Source organism: Calypte anna, chromosome 3 (genome assembly GCF_003957555.1).
Source record: "Calypte anna isolate BGI_N300 chromosome 3, bCalAnn1_v1.p, whole genome shotgun sequence".
NCBI classification, from domain to species: domain Eukaryota; kingdom Metazoa; phylum Chordata; class Aves; order Apodiformes; family Trochilidae; genus Calypte; species Calypte anna.
The window spans coordinates 50012909-50032166 of NC_044246.1; the positions used below are offsets into that span (position 1 = coordinate 50012909).

The following is a 19258-nucleotide window of genomic DNA, read 5'->3' on the forward strand; positions in this document are numbered from 1 at the left end:
TGGGGAAATGTGTCATTTTTTCTTATGCTTGTACTATGAAGTGGGAGGTGCCAGACAATAGGTGTCAGCACTGGTTCAGCTATGCATGACTTGATGGCAAACGTAGATTAAGGCAGCTGGTGTTAAGCATGAGTTTGCTGTGAACTATGCTTTCAGCAGAGTGCCTGTAAAGAAGTGCTGAGAAAATGTTTAAAGTTTTCTATAAAATATCTTTTCTAGAGGATGAACTGGGCAGTAGAATACACGAATCAGAAGATAAAAGCTGGTAAAAATAATGTATGTATTTTGCTTACTCTGATGCATTTCCAAAATTCTGAAGGAAAGACTGTTTCTGAAAATTGTAATTTAATTAAGTTTTGTTGTTTTGTGAATTTTTCATAGAGGCTTCTGGGAAAGAGATTTTGATTTAGTATTTTCCCAAGGATTTTAAGAAAAGAAAAACCTTAATAGAATATAGCAAACATGGTACAATGAAGAATGGAGAGTTACAACAGTCAGAATGGAGCAGACATGATAAAGTATAGTGCTAGGAAATTGCATGAGATTTTAGTATCATGCTGTTTTGTAGACTAATTTTAAACTTGAACTAGGGGTTTAGACACCTTGTTCATGAAAATAATACACATCATATCTAGGGGGCTGTGGACAACTCTGTGGCAGCTTTGGAAGAAAAAGCAGAGACTTAAAACAGTGCAAAATGTATGGCTGTTTAATGGAGAAACCAAAAGAAACCACTGCCAAGGAAATGGAAGAAAAAAAATTTTCAAAGACCTGGCTTTCCTATATGTTTCACTGGCAATGTGCACCAGGATGCGAGGATTAAACAAAAAAAAGTTAAGTCTAGATGCTTTAACAGCCCAGTGAAAACATTATGGTCTGAGCCTAACACCTCTTTTGAGGTGCTGAATCAGACTGCCAGTTCTCTAGAACTGCCCTTATCTGGTTAAATCATATCCTCGCAGGTGCAGGATACTGTATCTTTAGAACTGTAGAGATAAATAGTGAAAAAGTCTTACATTCCACCTACTAGCTGATATGCATGTACTGGGGAGTTTTTAAATAAGTGGGTGCTCTTATGAGAGACCTCTGTGTGGTGAATGCCAGGTTTGGCTGTGTGCTCTGTGTGGTTAGGCACAGAGCAGGGGAAAGAGCTTTTTCTTGTCAATATTTATTGAGGGGTAGTTGAGAGAACACCCTTTCTGCCCCTCCCCTAGAGTTTGCATTGCATTGCAAAATACAGTGAATTTCTGGCAGCCATTGCGGTGGCACGCTCTGCTCTGAGTGCCTCAAGCCTCGTAGTATAATCTAAAGGGAATGCAGATGAATTGTGATCTATATAAAAGGGGGTGGGGTCACTCTGCTGGTTCCAGCTCTTTTTCTGTCATTACTGCTGCGGAAGCACCTAGCAAATAAAGCTGGCACGCCTCTTCATAGGCTCTTATATAGTGCAGGGTTTCACCGGGCACTGATGTAAAAGTAAAGACAAACATTCTTAAGACAGGCTCATTAGTTGTCATATAGCTGGAGTTCACTTTGCTGTGAGTTGTAGGACTGCTCTCACACGGGTGATCTGTGGTCCTATTTGAGTGAATTTTGGAAGGTGTGCAGGATGACTCCAACTGAGGCAGGAGATGAACTTGTTTTCTTTGTGAATGGTAAAAAGGTAAGGAAGACTCCAGCTTTCCCTCTGCCTTACTCCAGGGTTGTGGCTTGGTTACTTCTTCTAGTCATCTTTTTTCCCCCTTTGAGTTTTCCCCCTTTGTGTACCAGCACAATTGCCATGAATTTAATATTAAATTTTGAAGATTTATTGCTCCTCTAAGTGTCTTATTTTTTTCTTTGATTTTACCTTGTGAATTACTCAAATAGTAACACAACTATATAATGTTACTTTTTAACTTTAAATTTTTTGGCAATAATTTACTGCAGTTCTGAGGTAACTACTTTCAAATAAAGGTACACTGACTTAATACAGGTATTTATGCTAGAAATAATTTCAGTAATTACAACAGATCTGGAAAAATATAACTCAAATATATGCATATATATACAAGTCATATATTCAGTAATTCTAATGTTTAATTATTAAAAGGGATTTAAGTGAAATATTTATTCCATATCCATTAAGACTAGAAAACTTACTCAAATCAAAGCCCGTTAACTGATACTGTTCATTGTAACAACTGCTAACAATTCCCTGAGAAGTAACTGGATCTCACAGGAGGGTGGGGTGGTCCTTGCACATGCCAGATACCTTTGAACAGTTTATCCCAGAGTCCCCTTTCTCAGTTTGGACTTCTCCTGACTAGTATTGCAGCCTTGACTCTTCAAAAACTTGTGACAAGTCAAAGCTGCCTCTTTTTTGAACTAAGAGTACCAAGTTAGGTCTGTTTCTGATTACAGCTCTGTCCTGATCTTGCCCCACCGCTTTTGCCTTGCTTACATACCAAGAGTTTGTGGACCTTCCCTATGCACTGCTTAGGGGGAAATCACATGCAGCACCAGGCTGGGGCTAGGAAATTATTCTTTCAATCTTTTGAGGGGTTGCTCTATGTTTTTAGTTGTTAAAAAGCACTGGCACAGGATTACTGTCAATTTAGCTTTTGTTGATCTTTAGTGCTAATTTAATCAAGTGTTAATAAGATTGTTGCTACAATTAGGGTGTTTTAGTTGGGATTTTGGTTCCTAAACTGGGTTGGAATTTTAATTTCCAAGGTACTAGAACATTTGATATCAATGTTTTGAGGTGAAGAATGAAGTTTATCTACTATGGATCGTAGATTAGTCAAAGAACTCTTGAATACTCTTGAATGTAATACTGATACAGAACCAAGCCCTGGTTCTGAGGTTTATAAAGAAGGATGACAACTGAAGTCAGTTTGCTCATGCAGATCAGTAATGGTTCATATGTCAAGGTTAGTTGACATACCAGCTGTTCCTTGTTTCTAGAGGGAGGTGAAAGCTCAAAGGTAATCATGACTAGCTAATTGAGTCTGGTAACTGAGATAGTGAAACTGTGGCACAGGATGTTCTGTGAATTTCATCAGATGAATTCCCTGCTGCAATGAGCACAGGTGGTGTCATACTAACTTGTCCTTAGTTTCTTTTCACTTTGTGAATGTTTTAGGGACTTCAGATTTCTCCCCTGTGAACCCCAGTTCTTAGAGGGTGAACTGGGAACTTTTTGAGTCCTGTAGTAAGAGATTGACACAAACACATTGGGCAATCCAGACAGGACAAGTGTACTGTCATGGTGTGTTAGATTTTTTTTTCCTATCTTTTTCCTTCCAGGTGTTCTCTACTGAACTCTCAACTGAGAGTTGTAGTTTTGGTGCCAGACCAGCTAAGGTTCAAAACAAATATGCCACTTTTTATAGGCTGAAGAGAGTTTATAAACAAATTCCTATATACATTTATAGATGATTCTTTAGTATTAATTTGGTGCTTAGGTATTACAGGAACATTGCTCTATGTTAACTGCTAGAAAAGCTGTTCTTCCTGGAGGAGCCTCTTGGCTAACATATGAAAACGTGTATTAATAAAAGCAGAAGAGATGAGACTGAGCTGCACAGAATTGGTTCTGTGGGAATTATTTTTTATACGTGCAGGGTGAGGCAGAGAAAGGAAGAAAGAGCAGCCTAGACCCAGAAGGCTAGCAGCAGAAGGCAGACACTTCTTTTTATATGTGTCTTGCTGTGTCCTGGAGCTAACGAGTATGCAATGAATAGCATTGCCCTTGGAGCATTTCAGCAATGTTTATGGAACTGCAGTTCCTGTTTACAAAAGCCAAATCTCATAGCTGATCTTGTTAATGTGTAAAGGAGTTTATCGCAGTGTGATTTGGGCAGTTGTTGGCTGAAAAATCCCACAGACACCAGGGAACAAAATGCCAATGGTACCAACTCATACCACATGTCAAGGCTTTCTCAGTCTCCTTCACTGCTTGCTCCTGGAAGTGGCAGTTCTAGCAAAGGAATATATTCCACTTGATCAGAGAGAAGAGGGCTTCCTGGGTTGTGCTCTACCCAGAGCATCCAGTGACATTTTTTTTTCTATTCTCTTTGGATGTGCTACCAAAATGGCTTGAGTTACAATCCCTACAAGTGCAGGTTTAAGAGAGATAATTGGACTCATGGGGTAATCTGATCTGTGGCAACAAATGTGACCCTTCTTGAGACAGTTCTGCACATTTATATTATGTGATGGAATGAGTGGTAGGAAGTGCCTGTGTGCAATGATGAAACAGTGTGTTAGGGTATAGCTCTATCCATCTGCAGCCCTGACTAAATGTTCCAGTTGATTTGCAGCAAAGAATGTGACAGTATGGTCAGTGGGAAATGTTACTGCTGTGTGAAGTTGTGACAGCTTGGTGTTGCTAATGGTCTGTTGATATTCATAGTACAAAACTGCATGATAAGAGGTGGTTGATAAGATAGGGATATTCATGGCAGCAAATCCTTCTCTTGCATTAGCACACTCCGCAATGTTGTTAAGAAACGGTGGTCTTGGAACAGCTGAGCACTTCACATTCAGAATTGTTTATTTTAAGTATCTGCTTAATTCACTGGGCATAAAGCATGGCACAAAACTAACACAAAGTTATCTTGACAGTCTACCTAGACTAGAATGGAAAAAAACGAATACAATTTAAAGCTAATAGCAGCAATGTTATTTTCCTCAGCTGACAAATCTATCTCATGCATATGTAACCTGTAATTTTAATTCAAACATGTGGCACCAATATTTCTATTTCTACCCTGAATGCTAAGAGAGTAGTCTCTGCTAGAAGCCACGTTAATTTTCTTCCAAAGCCTGTGCACCTTTGATTGTGAATAGGACCAGCCAAAACACAGGATTTTATTGAGCTTTGGGACAGTGAGTTACAAAATTTTAGTGTACCAGTTTAAAGCAGGACAAAAAATTGTCATGACCAGCAGAAGGTGTACACTGTGTGGTTATACGGAGTTTATTCATCTGTCTTTTAATCTTTTTCCTTAGTAAATTAATTTGAAGTCTCTCATTGACTTCAGGAGCACACATTCACATATTTTTTAGTTCCTATGAGACCTTTACTGTTGACTAATCTGACTTGCTGTGTGATAGTCTTTTCTTGCAGCTGAGGGACTAGGGCCTAATGATGGAATGGGACTCTGTTCAGAAAAGCATCTGTTATTTATTTTATGACTGTAGCTGGTGGAAAACTTAGCATGTTGATTGGTAAACTAGGAAAATTTGTTTTGATTTCCTTTTTTTCCTCTATTTACATAGCTCAACTACTGTTTCTTAAATTGAAAAATCCTTTTTTTGAACTTTCTGAGAATTCTAATTTAAATATGGTGCAGGTAGAGAACACAGCAAACAAAATATTTATTGAAATACAGATTTTCTGCAGGAAATGATGGGAAACTGAACTCAATATCTCTGCACTAGTTCACAGGCTGCAGGAATCATAGAATCACAGAATGGTTAGAGTCAGATCATCCTTAAAGATCATCCAGTTCCAACCCCCCTGCATGGGCAGGGACACCCTCTACTAGATTAGGTTGCTCAAGGCCCCATCCAACCTGGCCTTGAACACTTCCAGGGAGGAGGCAACCACAACTTCCTTGGGAAACCTGTTTCAGCACTCCACCACCCTCAAATTAAAGAATTTCTTCCTGATGCCTAATCTAAATCTCCCCTCTTCAAGTTATAAACCATTTCTCCTTGTCCTCTCACTACACACCCATATAAAAAGCCCTACCCCAGCTTTCTTGTAGGCCCCCTTCAGATATTGGAAGGTTGCTCTAAGGTAACCTTGGAACCTCCTTTTCTCCAGGCTGAACAATCCCAACTTCTTTATCCTGTCTTCATAGGGAGTTTTTCTACCCTCTGATCATTTTACTGGCTCTCTGGACATGTTGAAGCAGCTATATGTCCTTCTTATGTTGGGAACTTATATTGGGAAATGGACACAGTACTCCAGGTGGGGTCTCATAGAGCAGAGCAGAGGGGGAGAATCACCTCCCTCAATGGGTTGTCTGTGCTTCTTTTGATGCAGCCCAGGACCCAGTTGGCTTTCTGGTCTGCAAGTACACATTGATGGCTCATGTTGAGCTTCTGGTCCACCACCATCCCCTAGTCCTTCTCCTCAGGGATGTCCACAGTCCTTTCTCCTCCAAACCTGTAATCATATATGGGACTGCCTCCACCCAGGTGCAGAACCTTGCACTTGGCCTTGCTGAACTTCATGCAGTTTGCACAAGTCCATTTCTGAAGCCTGTCAAGATCCCTCTGGATGGCATCCCTTCCCTCCAGGGTGTTGACTTCACCACATAGTTTGGTGTCATCAGAAAACTTGCTGAGGATGCATTAGATTCCACTGTCCATTTTGCTGATAAAGATGTCAAACAGCACTGCTCTGAGTAGCGACCCTTGAGGAACACCATGCATCACACATCTCCTTTTGGACACTGAGCCACTGATCGCAACCCTTTAGGTGCTCCCATCCATCCATCCATCCATCCATCCATCTCCTTACTCAACTCATGAGCCATCCATTGAATTTGTATTTGTTCCAGTTTAGAGATCAGAATGTTGTGCAGAACAGTGTCGAATGGTTTGCACAGGTCCAGGTAGATGATGTCTGTTGCTCTGCTTTTGTCCACCAAGGCTGTGGTGGACAAAACTGTAAAAGGGTATCAAATTAGGCAGGATTTGCCCCGTGTTGGCTGTCAACAATCACCCCTTTGTTATCTGCCTGCCTGAGCAGAGTCTTCAGGTGGATCAGCTCCATGATCTTGCCAGGCTCAGAGGTGTGAGCCTCTCAGAGTGAGACTGGCCTGTTCCCTGGGTCTTCTTTTTTTCTACTTTTGAAAATGGGGGTTATGTTTCCCCTTTTCCAGTCAGCAGGTACTTCACCAGGCTGCCATGATTTTTCAAATCTGGTGGACAGTGGCTTTGCAACTTCATTTGCCAGTTCTTTCAGGAGCTGTGGGTGAATGCCATCAGGTCCCATGGATGTGTTCATCTTCAGGTTTTTCAAGTGGTCTTGAACCTGCTCTTCATCTATAGTGGGAGGATCTTCCTTTTCCCTTAGGAAAAGGGCTTCCTTTCCCTTTAGCTTCTGCAGCATGGGGGGTGTGACCAGAGTCCTTGCCGGTAAAGAGAGAGAAAAATTAGTCATTTATGACCTTGTCCGTCTCTACATCTTGAGTGACCAACTCTCCTATTTTCTTCAGGAGTGGGCCCACATTTTTCCTAGTCTTCCTCTTATCATTGACATACCTATAGAAATGTTTCCTGTTGTCCGTAGCCCCCTTTGCCAGATCCAATTCTAGTTGTGCTTTTGCTTTCCTACCCCAATCTCTTGCTTCTCTGACTGCTTCTCTGTACTTCTTCCAGGGTATCTGTCCTTTTGTCCATCCTCTGTAAACCTTGTTTTTGCCCCTAAGTGTGTCCAGGAGTTCCCTGCTCACCCACGCAGGCCTCCTAACACTCCTTTCTGCCTTCCTGTTTGTTGGGACACATTGGTCCTGGGCATGCAGGGGGTGATCCTTGAATATGGACCAACTTTTCTGGGCTCTTTTCCCATCCAGGTCTTTATCCCATTCTATCCTACTAAGCAGATGTATCCCATTCTACCCTACTCAAGTCTGCCCTTTTAAAATTGAGTGCCATCCATTTACTTTGCACTTTCCTTGCTGCCCTAAGGATGTTGAGTTCTACAGTGTCATGGTCATTGCAGCCTAGTCTCCCATTAATTTTTATATTGCTCACCAGCTCATCTCTGCTGGTGAGAACAACATCTAGCAAACTTCCTTTTCTGGTTGCTTCCTCTACCATTTGGAGGAGGAAGTTGTCATCAGTGCACTCAAGGAACATCCTGGAGTGCTGGTGCTTTGCTGTGTTGACCCTTCAGTAGATGTTGGGGTGATTGAAGTGACTGAAGGCAGGTAGACGTGCAACTTGTCTTGTTTATTCCCCATGTTTTGTATGTTTGCATAGAGGCATTTAAGATGTGCTTCCATCAAAGCAGCTTTGCTGGCAGGGCTTAATATCAATCTGTACACTCACCGTCCTGTTGACCTGTGATTCTCTTCCCGGTGCAGGGCATCTGTTAGTGGCTCTGTCCTTAGTAGGGTAAAAGCTTTTCTTGAGCTGAGCTATTGGTTTCTCCCCTAGCAGCACCATGCCATCCCTAGGCTCATCTTTAGTGGTCATAATTTTATCCCCTCCCCTGTTAAAACCTATTTTAAAGCCCTGTCAATAATCCTTGCCAACTCCTGGCCAAAATTCCTTTTCCATATCCTGGATAATTCTTGCATCATCCATCATCATGTGCCAGCATGTCTGGTGACAGAATGTGGCGTATGGTTTAGGAATTTGTTCTGTGTAGTACTTGAAGCTTGAAGAGCTGTAGGGCCAGGCTGGGCTCCCTGCTGAGGTGCTCTGAGTCTTTAGGATTCCTAGAATAAGTGGACAAATAGATATGTAGTACTAATACAGAAGTACAGAGCAAATTTGTTGGAGGTTATTTAACTGTTAGTGCTGTCCTAACATTTCCAACAAAGTTTTTCTGCATTTGATCAATATTTAAGCTACTGTACAGAGTAAAAGCCACAGTTTTGAATCTGTCAAAATATAGCCATCAATCTAATTCACTTGGCAATGTGACATCTGGTTTTTAAAAATAAAACAGTAAAAATCTGTAACTGGACAAAAATATAACTTTAATTGCAGTATCTCAGCAGACTGATTCTACTTTACTGAAGGAATGAGTATAATTCGGTTTTCTTCTGTATAAGGACATTAAGAGGAGGTTAGCAAGAATTGTTTTGATGAGTGGGATACTGATCTGTGAATTATACTGTTCTGGGCATCAGACAAGAGATGTTATTCCCACCCACAGGTTTTAAAATATTTTAAGAAAAAAATATGCCAGCAGGTGAGTGTAACAAACCACTGACAGAATGGCATGTTGGGGGGCTGAAGAGAAACACAAAATGTTAGAGGGTGGAAAGGACTTCAAGATCGTTGAGCCCAACCCTCCTGACAGAGCAGGTTTACCTAGTGTAGGTCACTAGGAACGTGACCAGGCAGGTTTTTAATGTTTTCAGAGAAAGAGACTCCACAACCTCACTGGGCAGCATGTCCCAGACTTCTTTCATCCTCACATTAAAAAGGCTTTTCTTTATGTTTATTTGGAACCTCTTTTGCTCCAGCTTGCACCTGTTACACCTTGTCCTGTCATTAGATATCACTGAAAAGAGCCTGTCTTCATCCTCCTGACTCTCACCCTTTACATATTTAAAAACATCAATGAGGTCACCCCTCAGTCTCATCCAAGCTGAAGAGCCCCAGCTCCTTCAGCCTTTCCTCACAAGGGAGATGTTCCACTCTCTTCATCATCTTGGTCGCTCTGCGCTGGACTCTCTCAAGCAGTTCCCGATCCTTCTGGAACTTTGGGGCCCAGAACTGAGGGGCCCAGAACTGGACACAATATTCCAGATGCAGCCTCACCAGGGCAGAGTAGAGGGGGAGGAGAACCTCTCTTGACCTACTAGCCACCCCCTTTCTAATGCACCCCAGGATGCCATTGGCCTTCTTGGCCACAAGGGCACATTGTTGGCTCATGGCCATCCTTCCATCCACCAGCACCCCCAGGTCCCTTTCCTCTGTGCTGCTTTCTAACACCTCACTCCCCAACCCATACTGGTACCTGGGGTTGTTCTTTCCCAGATGTAAGACTTCACACTTGCCCGTGTTGTAATACATTAAATTTCTCCCTGCCCAACTCTCCAGTCTGTCCAGGTCCCTCTGAATGGCAGCCCAGCCTTCTAGGGTGACATCCACTCGTCCAGTTTTGTGTCATCAGTTCAAATGATCCAGTCTCATCTCTGATCCAAAGTCAATGTCAGCAGTGCAGCTTTACAGATGCAATGAAGTAGTGTGAAGTAGGATTCTGGGCTATTGGTTTAAGCAGCATAAATTTGTGGATTCTTCAGGACATGTTCTACGGCATAGTGGGAGCCACTTTTTGATAAAATGGAGCAAAAGTTTGACTTTGGGACTTAACACACGCTCAAGTACTTTACTGAAAGTGTGTTGAGCTGAGTGGCTAAATGCTTTGTGGAATGAAGGCTTAGGCCAGTGATTTGTTTTTTTCTTAAAGTTCTGGAAAGGACCCATCGGGGCAAGCTTTTAATAGCTTGGGTACATAACAGAGTGCTTCATGGATTCTTTTGAGAAACCTTGTTGAGAATTTCTTTGATTTATGCACGGAATAATTTCAGTAGTCTTTGACTATATGGAAAACTATCCTGAAGCTTTTTCTCTGTGTCTAGCTATCTCGGAAGCTGCTTTGGAAGGGTTTGCAGTGGCTAATTGGCACAGCCCTGGGGAAAAACTTGGCTTGATGGTGAGGATATAAATTTCTGGGGAAAATTCTTTGCCTGTGAAATGGCTGTGAAAGGCCTCTTGTCCCTGTGATGCTGTAATGTATCACAGAATCACAGAATGATTAGGTTGGAAGAGACCCCCAAGATCATCCAGTCCAACCTTTGACTAACAGCACAGTCAACTACTAAACCATGTCCCTAAGGACCAGGTCCAAACACCTTTTAAATGCCTCCAGGGATGGTGACTCCACCACTGCCCTGGGCAGGCCATTCCAATGCCTGACAACTCTCTCAGTGAAAAAAATGTTTCTTAACATCCAGCCTAAACCTCCCGTGGCACAGCTTCCATCCATTCCCTCTGGTCCTATCACAGTCACTAAGAAGCAGAGGATGTTTCCCTTCTCGCTCCAACCTGCCTTGAGGCAGCTGAAGAGAGCGAGAAGGTCTCCTCTCACCTCCTCTTCTCCAGACTGAACACCCCCAGCTCCCTCAGCTGCTCCTCACAGGACTTGTGCTCCAGGCCCTTCATGAGCTTTGTTGCCCTTCTCTGGACACTCTCCAGCACTTCTGTGTCCCCCTTACAGTGAGGGCCCCAGAACTGAACACAGTACTCAAGGTGCAGCCTCACCAGAGCTGAGTAAAGAGGGACAATTCACCTCCCTATGCCAGCTGGCCACAGTGTTCCTAATACAAGCCAGGATGCCATTGGCCTTCTTGGCCACCTGCGCACACTGCTGACTCATATTAAGTCGACTGTCAACCAGTACTCCCTGGTCCCTTCCCAACTTACAGCTCTCTAACCACACTTCCCCAAGACTGTAGCTTACCATGGGCTTTTATGGTGCAAGACTTGGCATTTGGCCTTGTTAAGTCCACTTGTTAAGTCCACTTGACCCCTGTCTAAGTCCTGCTGTAAGGCTTCCCTAATCCTCCAGCAGATTGACACAGCCACCTCATTTGGTGTCATCTGCACATTTACTGAGGGCACACTCAATCCTCTCATCCAAATCATTAATGAACATATTAAAGAGAACAGACTCTGGAACAGAACCCTGGGTGACACCACTTGTGACAGGTCATCAGCCAGATTTAGTTCCATTCACTACCACTCTTTCAGGCCAACAATTCAGCCAATTTTTTATCCAGTGCAGGTGGTATATTTATCCAAGCCAAGTGCCATAAGTTTCTGAAGAAGAATGCTGAGAGACAATGTCAAAAGCTTTACTGAAGTTCTGATAAACATTGTCTACATCTCTTCCCTCATCTGCTAGGCGAGTCATCTTGTAGGAGATCAGGTCAGTCAGACAGGACCTGCCTTTCATAAACCCATGGTGACTGGGCCTGGTCACTTGGTTTATCTTGTATGTACTATGTGATGCTACTCAAGGTGACCTGCTCCCTAACCTTTCCTGGTACCAAAGTCAAACTAACAGGTCTATAGTTCCCCGGATCATTGTTTCGGCCCTTCTTCTAGATGGCCATTGCATTTGCCAGTTTCCAATCTACTGAGACCTCCCCAGTTTGTCAGGACTGTTGATAAATCATGGAGACTGGGTTGGTGAGCACTTCTGCCAGCTCCTTTAGTACCCTCGGGTGGATCCCGTCTGGTCCCATATACTTGTGCACATCTATGTGGCACAACAGGGCACTGATCATTTCCTCCTGGACTATGGGGGCTTCATTCTGCTCCCTATTTTGGTCTTCCAATTAAGGGAGCTGTATCCTTAGGGAGCAATTGGCATTGATGAAGACTGAGGCAAAAAGAACACTCAGCAGTTGGGCCTTTTCCATGTCATCAGTCACAAGTTTTCCTCCCAGGTCAAGTAGAAGGGGGAGATTCTCCCTAGCTCTTCTTTTACTATTTACATACTTACAAAAACTCTTTCTATTATCTTTAATGGTACTGGCCAGATTTAATTCAAGCTGAGCTTTGGCCTCTCTAATTTTCTTCCTTCATATCGTTGCAGTAACTTTGTGACCGTCCCAAGTTGCCTGCCTTTCCTTCCATAGCTGGTAGACTTTCCTTTTTTTCCTGAGTTCTGCCCAAAGCTCTTTGTTTAGCCAGGCTGGTCTTGTACCATGCCGGCTCAGTTTAAAATTGGGTACATTGAAAATAAAAAAAATTGCCTGTTCAATCAGTAAAATTACATCCAATCTAGCATGAGGCAGTGCCAGCATTGTTTGCTCTGCCTAAAGATCAGCGTTATCTCATCAAGGAACAACACTCCTCTGACAGGACTAAAAGGTAAAATGCTAATCAGAATGACTCCTGATAAACTGCCAGATCAGTAATGCAAATTGGTATCAAATACAAGATCTAAAGAATTCTGGGAAAACCTGGGAAAACAAAGGGAATAGCTGCAGTTGCCAATTTCCCTCTGGCAGTAAGTGATGAGTAGAAGGAGCTTTTTACTTTAAAAATTCAGAGGAAAAAGGGGAAAATTAGATGCGAATCAGCAGCAAACAGCAGAAGCAAAAAGAAGCTAAAAGCAATGAGCAGCAGCAACCAGGGACCAGTGTGAAGAGATGGGGATCCCGGTGGGCAGGTGATACTTAGGAGGGAGAAAAGAACAGTTATTATTCTTTTTCTTTTCTTAGTAACCCTTTCCCTGAGGTGATTAATTTGTTTAAAGATCTATTTTCCCTGCATTTTCTCCTACTCCCTGCATTCCTCCCTAAGACTTCTTTCAGCGTGGTGTTATAAGGCTGGTCACTTTTGCGATTTGTAGGACGTATATGTGCAGTGGCTAATATTCCTCACAAACAAAATATTACACAATAATAGTTAGACTGTGACAGATGCTCATAGTCAGAGGCTTTTTGAAATCACATTCTCATGGTTGTTTACAAAACTACTGCAGAGTCTGTGCTAACTTTGAACCAGCTGGTCATGGGAGAGCCACTGCATGCTCTTACTAGTTCCTATGCATCCAAAAGGTGCAGAAATGAGCACTCTGCTCAGAATAGCAGTAATATGAGTACTGTGTGGTTTATGTTAATGTATCCCCAAGCTAGAAGAATGCACTCTGTTTCCTCGTAGATTATCCCTAATGCAAGAATGAAACTGCCAAAAAATGACCAGTTGTGTACTGTACCTGCAACTTCAGTGGGTAGTTTCAAAAAATTTGAACTCAAATAGGAACTTTGTCTCTTCAGAATATCCCTGTCGTGTCAAAGGCATAAAATTGAAACAGTACAGAGGTTGTGAAGGTTTCTTACCAGTTATTAAAAAAGGCTTACAAAAATTACCTCTGTTTCAATTTACCCCTCAACTGGCAGCGATCAACTTAAATTAACTCTAACTATTGTACTTAGGACTCGCACAATGTAAGAGACAAGAACACATTATTGTATTCTGGCATACACTGAATCTGGAAAAATTTCTCAACACTCTTACTAATAACAGAAAAAGGGGAAGATAAGCTCTACAGACATTTGGAGGAAAAGGTAGAACTTTGGTTTCTGACCAATGGGCAGAGTTTGAAGTAAAAACTAATTTTATATCTAACAGATAACTGCTAATTGTGTTCACTAATAGAATGGAGCTGACTCAAATGTGCAGAGAAAAGTTCTCCTTGGTTTGAATTTCACATTTTCACATTTAGGATAGCTACTAATGTAACACTAATTGATTTAATGCTATCAGGAAAGAAAGACAGCCTTCAAAATGAGCTGGTGCTTTGCTGTCTGTCCTGCAGCATGTGCATTGGCCATGTTAGGGTTTCCAGTGTTGGGTGGTTTTCTATGCAAAATCTGATACTGATGCTTTTTTTTGTCATTGAGTTTATCTGTTTATTTTCTCTTCTAATAGTAAGAAGAAGAAAGGATAGAGGTCAGTTATGCATGGTTAATAAAGATGAGATATAATTTGGGCAGTTGTCAAAAATTCAAAACTTGACTACAAAACACATCTGTCTGTTCACTACTGATTCTGCTTGCCATTTTTAATGAAGTTTCCTTTAACATTTGCCATGGCTGAAAATCTCTGACACGTAATGCATATACTCTTCTCTGTCACAATGTGTTTAAGGAAATGCTGTTTCTGGATATGTGACCAACATTGCTGAACCTGGTAAGGGGAGTGAATGGCTCTGTTCCCTGCTTTGGAAAAAGAGTTGTAGAAAGACCAAACTTCTTCCTTCCAACTAACATATCTGTGTTGTAAAGCATTACTTTATGTTACTGTAAATTAACAGTACCTTTCTCTTCTTGCAGGTGGTGGAAAAACATGTGGACCCGGAAACAACTCTTCTAACCTATCTACGAAGAAAATGTATCCAGTTTCGGAAGAAACTGCAGAAGGCTTTTAATACCTACAGCATTTAATAATTATTTACTGTTCTGTCTGCCACTTGAATGCAAGGCAGAGCTTTTGCATCAAGTATAAGAGGCAGTGCTCTGCATGGTCTGGTATTTCTCACCAGCAAAGATTACAGCTGGTAGTCCAGGCTTAAAAATCAGCAAATTTTAAATAATATACTTTAAATCTTATTTATTAATACTTTAAGGGAAAATGAAAGGGAAATTAAAACCTAAAGGGAAAACTCTCAGAATTACTGGTAATTGAAATATGATGGAAAGCAATATTGAGAAAATAAAATTGAAGGAAATATAATCCTATTCCACAGAAACTGGAAAGAATTTTGTGGCCAATACATTACATCCACTGGAGCTTCCTGCTGTATCATCCAATAATTTGGATATTAATGACTTGATTATCCTGTGGCCTATTTATCAGATATGATCCAGGGATGCAAACTCAGAGGCAAGGTTTCCCACCCACATACTGTGGGCACGTTTACATGAGCAAACGCAAGCAGTCATGTTTTGCTTCTGTTTGAAACTGGTCAACACATGGGGCAGATGAGCTTCAGGACCTGGGTAGCTATTACTGCAATGACCAGGCTGGCTATAGTAGGTCTGGTTCAGTAGGTAGTGTCATTCTATGCTTTCTGAGCTTTTGTTTAACCAGTTGGGTGTATACAAATGCCAAGCTATTCACATCTGTGTCGGTGTATTCCGTAGAAAGAATGATGCATTCATTCACTGTGCTGCTGTGTTCTATTTGTCTGAGATATGAAAGATGTACAGGAATGTAAATCACATTCCTCTTTGGGACTTCCATCAGAATTATCAACAACCCTATTTTGTCTGACCATACCTTTGGTGGATAAAGTTCAAGAGGGCAAATAAGTTGCATGACTTGTGCTTGTGCGCACTTCTTACTGCTAGATGATTTTCATCTAATCTTGTTAATATCTACAGTGTATAGCTTTCTAAGAAGGTAATCTGAGCTCTTCAAAACCTGATTTTCTGTATTGACATTTCAGTGCTTTGTAGATGCCTGGCTAGGATCAGACAAATACTTTGAAAAACAAGCTTAATTAAGGCATATTATAATTTTTGTCAAGAGAAGTATTGGATAGCATAAGGAAGGCATTTCTTACTGGATTGCACCTGATTTATGCTGAATCAAGTACATGATTTATAAAAACTGTAAAAATAGTTTATAAACTGTAAAAATACTTTATAAAGTTTATAAACTTTATAAAAATAGTTGGTACCAGAATTCTTGTAGTGAAGGCACAGATGATTTGAGTTCCCCATGTCATAGGCCTGTGGGGGAGCAACACACACCAAGCTGATTATCTCAGTAGATGCATGTGTCCATTGTCACTGAAAGCAGATATTTCCCAAGCAAAAATCTCTCCATTTGCCAATCCCCTTCACAATAAGTAACAGCATCTAATGCATGAAGGAATCTAAAGCAGAAGTGACCTTAAAAATTGTCTCCTGAAATCACTTCACAGACCATTTGATGTAATTCTTCCTTAGAAAGTACAGAGAAGTGCTTTGTGGCCCGTTGGGGAGTCTTCTTAGGCCAGTCCATGCACTTTATGGATTCCCATGTGTCTGTGAAGAGGTTCTGTGCACCTCTGCTAATTCTGGCTCTCATTGTCTTCCTCCTGTGGTTTTCTAGGAACCAAGATAGCAGAGAGTGTGGTTGTCTGGTTTTGTCCCTAGGGTTCTGTAGGGAATTTGTCAAGAACAGGGCCAAGAGAAAAGCTAGGGTGGCTAGACCATGGTTCCTGAGATACAGGTAGTTTTTGCACCTTTCAGGCGCAGCTCCCATGTCACTACTAAACTATGTGACTTGTAGCACTGTGTGTCTGCCCTGCCTGGGTGCCTTTTAGGTGATAGGAATCAGCAGGCATAGGAAGAATTCAGCCACCTGGTGAGAAGTGCTGAAGGAGACATCACTATGAGTCTCAGGGAATGCCTGAAAAGCTCCTGCTCAGCAATGCAGAATGCTTTTTCTCCCTTCTATCATTTCCTTCTCTGAGTGTAATGGAAAATGGGAACTGCTGAAGTTGAGAATTTTTTTGTTTATTCTGAGTCTGTTGGAATGTGAACTGTGTCTTTATTAGGCATCTTTGGATGCCAATGTTTGAAATTTTGCTTGTGTTAAGTTATTAAGCAGAAAAATGGAGTGCTTGGTTAGTAGCCTAACCAAGGCTACTAACTACTACTATGTTTTGAGTAGCTACTACTGTTGGTACTCAAAAATTACTAGCAATAGTAGCCTGTTGCTAAGGCTTGATTGACAACTGTTTGAGCAGACTTATGCCAACACTCTTCATGTTTTCCTTGATTCCTGTTCTCTCAGTGGGCCTGTGTGGAACCAAACTAGGCTGTGGAGAAGGTGGATGTGGTGCTTGCACTGTTATGATATCCAAGTACGATCCCTTTCGGAAGAAAATCCTGTATCCTTTGCAGTCTGAACTCTGACAGGCAAATGAAACAGGGACAGATCTGTTTCATAATGTCTGATTCTGGACATTAGCATTCCAGACATGGTACTATTATTTATTTATTTATTTAAAGTTATATAATGTATTTGCTGCCAAAACATTTTTTTTCACTTTCATCAATTCATCATAAATTCAGAAGGCTCAGACAAGTAGGTATTTTTTTCTACAACATCGTGCAGTGCTGGTAGGGAACTGTTTTGTTGTGCCCAGAAATATCTGCACACAGGCTATCTGCTTTTCCCAACTCAGAAAATTTTTTTGTTCCTTTCTTGCGAGGTTATAGCACTTTGTGCTGATGACCCAAATGATGATTATTGTGATAAAAATCTTTATTACTATTATTCTACTACAATAATCTGGTTTCTGCATGCTAGTGGATATTCACTTTTTCTCTATTCATGTTCTAAGCTTCAGAGTGGATCTTATTTCCCGAGACATAAACTTTCTTCCTTTAATTAATTGAAAAGTGAAGTAATGGAATAAAAAAAAAAGGGAAATGGAGAAGGAGAGACAGGATGAAGCTGAGGAACAGGCCCCAGTTTCTTTTCTGTGGAGAATGGAAATCAATAAAATCTTGGGTGTATTTGGAATAATAATTGAAAATACTTTAACTTGTTTTTTTTAACTTGGTGGTTCTGCTTAGTAATGGGGCCTTGAATAGGGTACCTGTAGTGTTATTGTTCTGTCTTGGTAGAAGTTAAGTAGCTAGTTCCTGTAAGAATTTTTGTGGTGTGGTTCTATTTTACTTTCACCCTGGACTTTTCCCCCATGTGTACCATCCAGAAACTGTTTTCTATGTCAAAATTCAAGAACTTGGTGTTCTTATGTAATTTTGGGAGAGTGCCAGGGCAGCTGTATAACATTTTGATGTTTGTTCATCAAACCTATACAGTATTTATATGGGTTCTGTAGCTTAACATGCAATGAGAATGCTTAAAAATGTTATTTTTCAATCAAATCTTATGGTGCATATTCAGTTTAAACTCCAAGTGAAGTTGATGAGACTTTGGCTGAGTTGGTGCTGTAGGATTTGGCTTGTAGCTAGCATCCGAATAACATCTATTTAAGTTGTTCTTAAATTGTGTCCACTGCTACAGTTTCTAAGTACTCCTCAGTCCTGGTGTTCCCCTTTTCTTTTGCTGAGCAGCACTGTTCAATAAAACAACCTTAATTTATTATTTTAGTCACTATACTGCCAATGCTTGCATCTTCCCTGTCTGTGCCCTGCATCATGTAGCAGTAACAACTATTGAAGGCATAGGAAACACAAAATCCAGGCTGCATCCAGCCCAGGTAAGCTTGAAACCTTTTTTTTCTTATGTTGTTTAATCCTCTTCATGGTTGTTGGGAATCTCATCATTAGGCTAAAGCCGGGAGTTTGACTTCCCACGAGTTGTCTCAGGTTTTGGCTGTCCTCTGTCCTTCCATGAATGGCTGTGGTTTGTCTTCTATAATCAGGAACATTCTCTGTAGCAGGGAAGTAGAGTTTGGCTAAGAAATGTTTCTGGAGTCCCAAACTATTTTTGCTGGAGAAGAGTGATGGGAATGTGAAACCTTGCTCTTCTAGCAAGGTGTTATAATGCACTTTTTCTGGAAGAAGGCTTATTTCAGCTTTGTCAGAGATATTGCTCCTTTAAGGGAAACTATGATTCATCTCAATTTATAGAGTAGGTAGGACTTGTGCTACTATCTATCTGAGGCAGTAAGTAACAAAGTGAAAATCGGTTAGACATGCATGAATCAATGGCAGCTAGCCTGACCTTTGTTTGCTGCCTCCTGTTCTGTGTCTCCCCTGAAGATTATAACAGCTAAGTTTTGAAATTCAAACTTGGATCTAAACAGGTAGTCCCAGCCTTTCTAGCACTTTCTAGTAAATATAAAGACCTTTTGATCTCATCAAAGGTTTCTAGTCACCATCAGTTACACTGGAAGTTGAAAGCCTAGATGCTTTTCCTAGAGAACTTTTGAGAGTGTCCTCTTCTTTGAAGTATGCTCTGCAGATTAATTGACCATCTCATCAGAGAAGATCTGATAATAGTCTTAGCTTCTCCGATGAGACTCTTTGGG

The 19258-nt window shown here is 41.2% G+C and overlaps 1 protein-coding gene across 3 annotated transcripts in view; it reads left to right on the top strand.

The window, feature by feature from the left end:
- Positions 1-1323: 1323 nt before the first annotated feature.
- XDH (xanthine dehydrogenase) overlaps positions 1324-19258 on the top strand; it is a 56483-nt gene continuing 38548 nt past the window's right edge. For 2 of the 3 annotated variants that reach the window (XM_030448785.1, XM_030448786.1), the window contains exons 1-4: positions 1324-1663; positions 14595-14652; positions 17047-17143; positions 18376-18484. In XM_030448785.1, the coding sequence (XP_030304645.1) occupies positions 1610-1663; positions 14595-14652; positions 17047-17143; positions 18376-18484 (318 nt within the window). In that variant the 5' untranslated portion in view covers positions 1324-1609. The remainder of the gene's footprint in view (positions 1664-14594; positions 14653-17046; positions 17144-18375; positions 18485-19258) is intronic. The other variant, XM_030448784.1, reaches the window with a different exon arrangement.